Below are 8047 nucleotides of genomic sequence, written 5' to 3'. Positions count from 1 at the left end.
TTACACTTAAAACAAGGTAGGATAAAATTAGATTAAGTGTAGTCTTGTTAATCTGATTAATTGATGACACTATGGGGACTGAACTTTTGATGCCACTATACAAATAATGAGGTGTTACTCACTACATTTTTTATGATATAATGTTAACTTCACCAGAAAAGTTATTCTCATGACTTCACCATAGAATTTTCCTTATTTAACCTTTTTAATGAATAATATGAAGCACGAACACGGACATTGACACAACTAATAATTTGAAAAGATCACATAATTCAGTGTAATGTGTCAGTGTCGTGTTGGTATCGGACAAGACACATGTTCGACATTAAGATACACCTAATCCAAGAGGTATCCGTGCTTTATAGTGAATAATTAAAGTAATTCTTAAAGAGTGTTGCACGACACTCATCTCCATGAGCTTTATTTATTTCATTATATAAAGGAGGTCTTGAAGAGAAACTAAACACAGCACGAGAAGCGGATATAAACCAGCTAGAGAGAGAGATCAAAGAAAGAAAGGTTGATGACTGAAACATTAAGAAACAAACCTGCGGCACATATTCACAAGTAAGCCTCTGTTCCCTCCACTATCCTTACATATGCATTCCATTTAATTACCACCCCAAGTTTACACCTCATTCCATCAAGAAAGAAAAAGTAAATTTATCTAATAAAATCTGTGACTCATTCACATATGCATCAAAGAAATTTATCTAAAAAGATTGTGTGTATTGTCGTTTTATTTTAAGAAGGATAGTGTATTAAAATTGAGATTTTCAGAGAAAATCAAAATGACCCAGATGAAGAATTTGGAGAGAAAGAGAGAATGAAGCAATGGAAGAAGGTTGGAGCAAAGAAGGATAGTGTATATTGTTGTTTTCTTGTCGTTTTTTTTTTCTTTTACAAATGGTGTATATTGTTTTAAGGGTTAATATGTCTTTACCCCCTGTAATATAGGTGAGTTCCGGTTTTCCCCCTGTAAAAAAATTATTTCGATTCCAACCCTGAAATATGAAGATTCCGTCGAAAACCCTCTGGTCGAATATTGGACCCCCCAGCTGATGACGTGGCGCGCTGAGTCACCCTTTTCTGCTGACGTGGCGTGCTGACTGTATAATTAATTTTATTTTTTATTTTTTTATAGGGTACACGTGGCATTTGTCATTTTTTTATGTCTTTATCCCCCTGTAATTTAGACGAGTTCCAGTTTTCCCCTGTAAAAATTTTAAAAATAAAAAATAAAATCTGGAAAATTTAAAAAAATAATTATTTTTTAAAAAAAATTCTGGAAAATTAATAAAAATTGAAAATAATGAAAAAATTCCGAAAAAATTAATAAAAATGAAAAAATAGATTTTTTTCGAAATTTTAAAAATTATAAAAAAGTTTGGATTTTTTTTGAAATTTAGAAGATATTTAAAAATACTGGAATTTAATTAGCATTTTAATTTTTAGGTAAATGCAACTTATTATATTTCCTAACTAGTTTAACTATAAATTCACAGAGAAATCCCAATAGCAGACGCGTTGAGGCAACAAATTGAAGTTCAAAAGACATTGGAAGAGCAACTTGAGGTACTCGCTTTTTAAATTTTAATGTCTCTTAAATAAGACACTTTTTAAAATTTTACACGCATTAATAATTCTTTTTACAAAAATATTCCTATGTAATTCAAGCTTCTCAGATTTTTTTCCTAAATTTTTAATTAAACTAAAATCGATTTTTTTTCTTCAGATTATATGATATTTTTTTCCTAAATAATCTGATATTTTGTTATTTTTAAAATTTAAAAAAAATCAATCTTTTATTTTTTTAAAAAAATAATCTAATTTTTTTTTTTAAAAGATTTTCAGTTTTTAATTTTTATTATTAAAATGATTTAATGATGTGGTATGTATATGCACACATGTCATGCGAAATTTTTTTTTCCAGATTTTTAATTATTTTAAATTTTTTCAGTATTTTTTTCATTATTTTCAATTTTTATTAATTTTCCAGCATTTTTTTAAAAAAATAATTATTTTTTTAAATTTTCCAGATTTTATTTTTTATTTTAAAATTTTTACAGGGGGGAAAACTGGAACTCGCCTAAATTACAGGGGGGTAAAGACATAAAAAAATGACAAATGCCACATGTACCCTATAAAAAAAATAAAAAATAAAATTAATTATACAGTCAGCACGCCACATTAGCAGAAAAGGGTGACTCAGCGCTCCACGTCACGCCACGTCATCAGCTGGGGGGTCCAATATTCGACGAGGGGGGTTTTCGACGGAATTTTCATATTTCAGGGTTGGAATCTTTTTTACAGGGGGAAAAACCGGAACTCGCCTATATTACAGGGGGTAAATACATATTAACCCTTGTTTTAAATAGTAGCCATCAACGTTTCTGTGTGCAAAAGATTAATAAATAAATAAAAAATGGTCTGACTAGGTGTCGAAGTGGGATCACAGCAAAATAAGTAGGCGAGAGTTTTGAAAAGTAGGTATTTATAACTTTTTTTCAAAGTCCTTATACATTGTTTTTCTTCACTAGAAAAAGTCCTTATTTTGTGTGGAGCTTCTTTCAATTTGTGTTTGCCCCTACTTCTCCTTAAAATAAGAAAAGTCAAGAAAAAGTCGGGCCAAAACCGTACCTAAGAATAAATTAAAATACATCTAACTGTTTTATTGTGGTTCTTGAAATTGCGTCTTAATATTTCTTTTAGATTTTCTGAAGTAAAAAAATAAAACAATATTTTGTAACAAACTCACCTTAAACTCCAAAATAAATATTATAACCTGGTTTCAAGAAGAAAAAAAGGGAGTCAGATGTATTCAGTTTTTCTTAGTTTTCCTTAAAAAAATTGAAAAATAATTTTTTAAGTGTTTTTTTTTAACAAAAACGGATGCATAAGCCAACTACCGTATAACTTTTCCCTATAGAAATGGTCAACCTATCATTGCTCCTATAGAAATGGTCCTAAGGTGGAACTTTACCATTTATTAGTAAAAAAATTGCCTACTGCTAACAGCAATAATAATATATTAAAATCAATGTCCACATATTACAGGGATATGGAGAGCTTAGAAGGACGCAACATGGCAATGGCTATCATTCCTGATGCAGAGATGTTGCCAACAGTTGTTGGCAATGCCAAACTATCAGGAGAAGAGAGACGTGCAAACATTCATGAAGAGGACATTAATAGACTTACCAACCTTGCTATCACACAATGCATTGGTGAAACAGATGCCAATTTAGATGCAGTAATTACTCACTATGTGGAGACTATAAACAAGTACAACTTGCGCAACTTAGGTAGGTTTTTTATGCTTGATTTTTCTATCTTTAGATATTTAATATAACAAAATACAGTACTAGAAATTACAAACTTTTCGATTCACTCAATTGTTGATTGAAATTTATTATATAGATCGACTAAATTAACTTATGCGAACCTCACTTAAAATAGTAAAATAATACCTCTCTTGAGAGCATTCTCAAAGCATGACCTAAACAGTTATAAACCCTAGATTTAGATATTATACTCACTGCAAGTATATTAAAGAATTTGTTGTTAACATTGTTCCCATATCTATCTATCTATAACTAAATCAATACTAACTTTGACGTAATTATACCGAAGGTTATCCCACAAATCAAGACTTCAACTATGAAGCATTAGCACCGTTGCTTCAATTTCACTTGAACAATGCTGGAGATCCATTTCATGGAAGCAGCTTCTCTCTCAATTCAATGACATTTGAAGTTAGTGTGCTTGATTGGTTTGCTAAACTATGGGAGATAGAGAAGGATGAGTACTGGGGATACATCACAACCGGTGGAACGGAAGGGAATCTTCATGGGATTTTAGTAGCGTTAGTTTTTCTACATGCACCTCTTTTAATCTATAAATAAAATTTGATTTTGTCTCTGCTAAAAACATTAGAGAAAGATAAGTGATAAGCATTGATTTATACTTTTTTACACAGGAGAGAACAATTTCCAGATGGAATTCTATATACCTCACAAGATTCACATTATTCGATATTCAAAATAGCAAGAATGTATCGAATGCAGTGTGTGAAGGTTGGCTCTTTATTATCGGGTGAAGTTGATTGTGTTGAACTAGAGGCTTCTCTACTTGCCCACAAGGATAAACCAGCCATCATCAATCTAAACATAGGTATCTCCTCTTGTCTAATTAATTTATATTTGAAAGCTATATATTCACTTGTACTATACAAGTTAAAATGGTTACTTTTATTGCAGGGACAACATTGAAAGGAGGTATTGATAATCTTGATCTTGTAATACAAACACTCGACAAATGTGGTTTTACTCGTGATCAATTCTACATTCATTGTGATGGAGCTCTATTTGGAATCATGTTGCCTTTTATCCAACAAGTAAATTATAGTTCTTTACATAAATATTACTTATCAACACACACATTTCTATTGGTGGATTGAAATTACAATTGTGATTATTGGTGTACCCTAGAGGGTCACAATCCATTGGATCACCACAGTGGGTTCCCTAGTCTAGTATATATTTGTTATGATGTATATACTTTAGATTAGCACAAGTTTGTTAGTAGTTAGTTACTAGTTAGAAGTTAGTTGGATAAGATTGAGTTAGTTAGAGATAAACTCGATCATAGGGTTTACTTGTTAGTCAAGTAACCATAGTTAGTTAGTATAAATCATAGGGTTAATAGGTCTTTACCCCCCGTAATATAGGTCATTTCCGGTTTTTCCCCTGTAATTTTTTTTATTTTATTTACCCCCCTGTAAAAAAAAATTGTTTTGATTTACCCCCTAATACGCCAAACAAAAACGAAAATTTCTTGAAAAATAAAAATAAAATTGTTTTTTGTTTGGCCTAGTAGAGGGTAAATCAAAACAGAAAAAATTACAGGGGGGTAAATCAAAAAAAATAATTTACAGGGGGAAACCGGAAATGACTATATTACAGGGGGTAAAGACCTATTAACCCTAAATCATATACTCCCTCTGTCCCATTTTAATTGAGTTTTTTGTTCATTTCACGCATATTAAGAAAAAATGTAGTATAAGTGAAAGAGAGAGAGAGAGAGAGAGAGAAATAGTTTTGAGTGTCTTGTCAAGTATTGGTGCATTCTTCTTTATCATAAATGTAAAGTAGAATATATTGAATTGTGAGTGGTGAAAGTAGAATTAATTAGAGTTATAATTGGAAAAAAAGTAATTAATATTGTATCGAAAAATGAAATGGGTCAATTTTTTTAGACATATATAAGGCTTCTATCTCTTAGACATATATAAGGCTAACATCAAGATCTCACAAGACCTGCAATTTGTTCTTCACAACAGCACAAGCTAAAAATCTTCATCACTGGTCTCGTCTTCCCTATTCTCATTAGAGCCATCTAAATCAAACTTCTCACATTCATTTGCAAAATATGTGGCTCCGAAAGGGAGTACAAGGGATGTATATGGCCAAAAACATCTTAAAGGACGACCTTTGGAGTGAGGACCAAGGAGGCAACATAAGGAGTTGGAATTGAAAGTGGACGAAATCACTTCTAACCATGCAGATAATAGCCGAGGAAGTCACGCACCATGCTCAAAGCAAAGTACCCCAAGCTGATGTTTAAGAACTCCACTAGGCGGACCATATCACATACTTGAAGCACCTGAATCAACAACCCCAAGCTCACTACACCAAGTCCGAGGTCCTGAGAGCCAAAACGATGGTAAAACGGTCAGGCAGGCCAGACTGTAAGCCACTGAGGGCAAGCTATTACTAGATTCCCTAAACCAATAGCTTGGGGAAATTATTCAGGTCTAGGTCAAGGCCCAAACCATATTTGGGGTTGGACACCTCCCATTAATAGTCCATAAGGACCGCCACATGGACACTCCTCTGGACCACAGTGGACTAATGGCCCCTTAGTGCAATATGAACCATCCAGTCCGGGTTCAATGATATCTTTCAATAATCTGCTAACAATTGTCCCTTGAGGTTAGCTATCCAGGTAAAGGTCCAGAGACCAAAACCCTAAAACTGCACTATAAATAATAGAGACCAAAACCCTAAACCTACACTAAAAATAATAACTCAAGGGCATTGAATTAGATACGCATACATTTTACCCTAAATCACCTCCTAGATCCATGATGCTTACTAACTTGAGCATTTGAGTGTGTTTACATGTGCCACCCTCTCTTTCCAAGAATAAGTTGCTGACGAAGGTTGTACACTTGAAGGTCATTCGACACCACCAATAAGACCATTTAGTGATCTCAGGTCCGACAGAATCAACAATAATGAAAACTTTTAAATTTCCAAGACAACTATGATTAATGATATGTTCAATAAAAAAACTATGATTGTATGTAGAATGTTTTTCTGTAACAAGGCTGCATCTTTTTCAATTTCAAGATCTCAATGGTTACCTAATTATGATACCATCTAAAATTTTATTTTGGTGATTGTATAGGCTCTAAGGATTAGCTTCAAGAAACCTATCGACAGTGTAACTATTTCAGGTCATAAGTTTTTGGGATGCCCATCTCCTTGTGGTGTTTTGATAACTCGTTTGAAATACATCAATGCACTATCTAGAGATGTTGAATATATTGCTTCAAGGGATGCTACAATCACAGGTAGCCGTAGTGGGCATGCTCCAATCTTACTTTGGTATGCTCTCAGAAAAAGGGGTTTAATAGGACTTGAGAATGAAGTGCATGAATGCATAATGAAGGCACGTTACTTACTAAATCAACTACGTGATGCTGGAATTGGTGCAATGTTAAACGAGTTTAGCAACATAGTTGTTTTTGAGAGACCACTGGATGATCACTTTACTCGTAGATGGAATTTAGCAAGCAATGGAAATATTGCACATGTGGTAGTGTTGAAGCACATTACTATTGAAATGCTTGACACCTTTGTTCATGAATTTATCCAAAAACGATCGATTTGGTCTAAAGATGGACAATTTCTGCCTCCATGTATTGCAAGCGACGTTGGTTCTAGAAATTGTGCTTGTTCTATACACAGCTTAGCAAGAAATTATTAGCTTATTGAGTCCAGAAAAGGAAGAAGAAATTATTAACTAGAATATATGTGATGTTAATTTAATAATTGGCTCAATTATTGAGTCATTGGTTAGTTACATATCCTATTCTTTGTTCAACATTTATTTATTTTTAAATAGTTACTATGTGTCACCTCCATTGTACCCCTTGATATAAGTTTCATTATACACTTAGATGTAATAAACGTTTTCATGATTTTGATAAGTTACCAATGGAATATTGCTTATATTTTCTTGAGAATTTTTTGGTGAAACCTCGTTGATTTTTTTTCTTTATGATTCTTGATCAAAGTTTCACTCAAGATTCTAGTTGAATACATTTTTACTTTTCCAATAATTTTTGCTATCATCTTCCATGATTGATTCCGACTTCTCCATTTTGTTTACCTAAGGAATCTTCTATCTAGTTTTAGGTACCTCCTTATTAATCCTCTAACCTATTTTCAAATAAGAAGAAAAAATAACGGATCACAATTTTTTTGGGTTTCTTCTTTAAACATCAGAAGGGAAGGAAAAAAAACAAGAACGATTCTAAACCCAAAACTAAATGATCTTTTTTCTCTCTAGAAAAAAAATCATCATCGTGGAGAAACTCATGAAAGAAATTAAGTTTATGAGGCTCATGCTTGTATATATTTCAAATTGCATCCCTTCTCGTCAAAATGTTGTGGGTCCATTTAGAAATTCACCTCTTGAAAATGTTTTTTGAAAAAGAATTTTGGTAGCCACCGTTCCTACTACTATAAGAGTTTGTTTAATACTCTTCTAAGAAATAGCTCATTCTGCCTGCAAAATCAGAATCAAAATAACAAATGATGACTTCTTACAGGTCAACATATAATCTTTGGTTGCCTGGAAATATCACATGACCTTTTGAATCGCTTTCCAATGACCCACACCTTGGTTTCTCAAGTATCTCTCTAAGGAATTAACTACAAAAGTAATATATGGACGGGTGCAAACTTGAGCATCAATT

General features: G+C 32.6%; 1 protein-coding gene across 2 annotated transcripts; it reads left to right on the top strand.

Moving 5' to 3' along the window:
* The first annotated feature begins 467 nt into the window (after positions 1 to 467).
* Positions 468 to 7312, top strand: LOC146931510 (alanine decarboxylase-like). Of its 2 annotated transcripts, XM_085703007.1 has the most exons (7): positions 469 to 567; positions 1506 to 1575; positions 3058 to 3305; positions 3634 to 3865; positions 3980 to 4173; positions 4260 to 4396; positions 6472 to 7312. In XM_085703007.1, the coding sequence occupies exons 3-7, from the start codon at positions 3062 to 3064 to the stop codon at positions 7051 to 7053; spliced, it is 1389 nt and encodes a 462-aa protein (XP_085559133.1). In that variant the 5' UTR covers positions 469 to 567; positions 1506 to 1575; positions 3058 to 3061; the 3' UTR covers positions 7054 to 7312. The 2 variants fall into 2 exon arrangements, with proteins under 2 accessions (XP_085559132.1, XP_085559133.1); XM_085703006.1 differs by lacking the exon at positions 1506 to 1575 and having other exon boundaries at positions 468 to 567.
* Positions 7313 to 8047: the final 735 nt, after the last annotated feature.

Source organism: Medicago sativa, chromosome 4 (assembly GCF_051527215.1).
Source record: "Medicago sativa cultivar Bolivia chromosome 4, Bolivia_mono, whole genome shotgun sequence".
NCBI classification, from domain to species: Eukaryota; Viridiplantae; Streptophyta; class Magnoliopsida; order Fabales; family Fabaceae; genus Medicago; species Medicago sativa.
This window is presented reverse-complemented; position numbering and strand designations above follow the sequence as displayed.

Bases quoted from the DNA above. Each gene is read 5' to 3' on its own strand.
- LOC146931510 (XM_085703006.1), top strand. From the start codon at position 524: ATGACTGAAACATTAAGAAACAAACCTGCGGCACATATTCACAA. The intron at 3,866-3,979 runs GTTAGTTTTTCT...TTTTTTACACAG, and splicing joins CTTCATGGGATTTTAGTAGC to GAGAGAACAATTTCCAGATG. The intron at 4,174-4,259 runs GTATCTCCTCTT...CTTTTATTGCAG, and splicing joins CATCATCAATCTAAACATAG to GGACAACATTGAAAGGAGGT.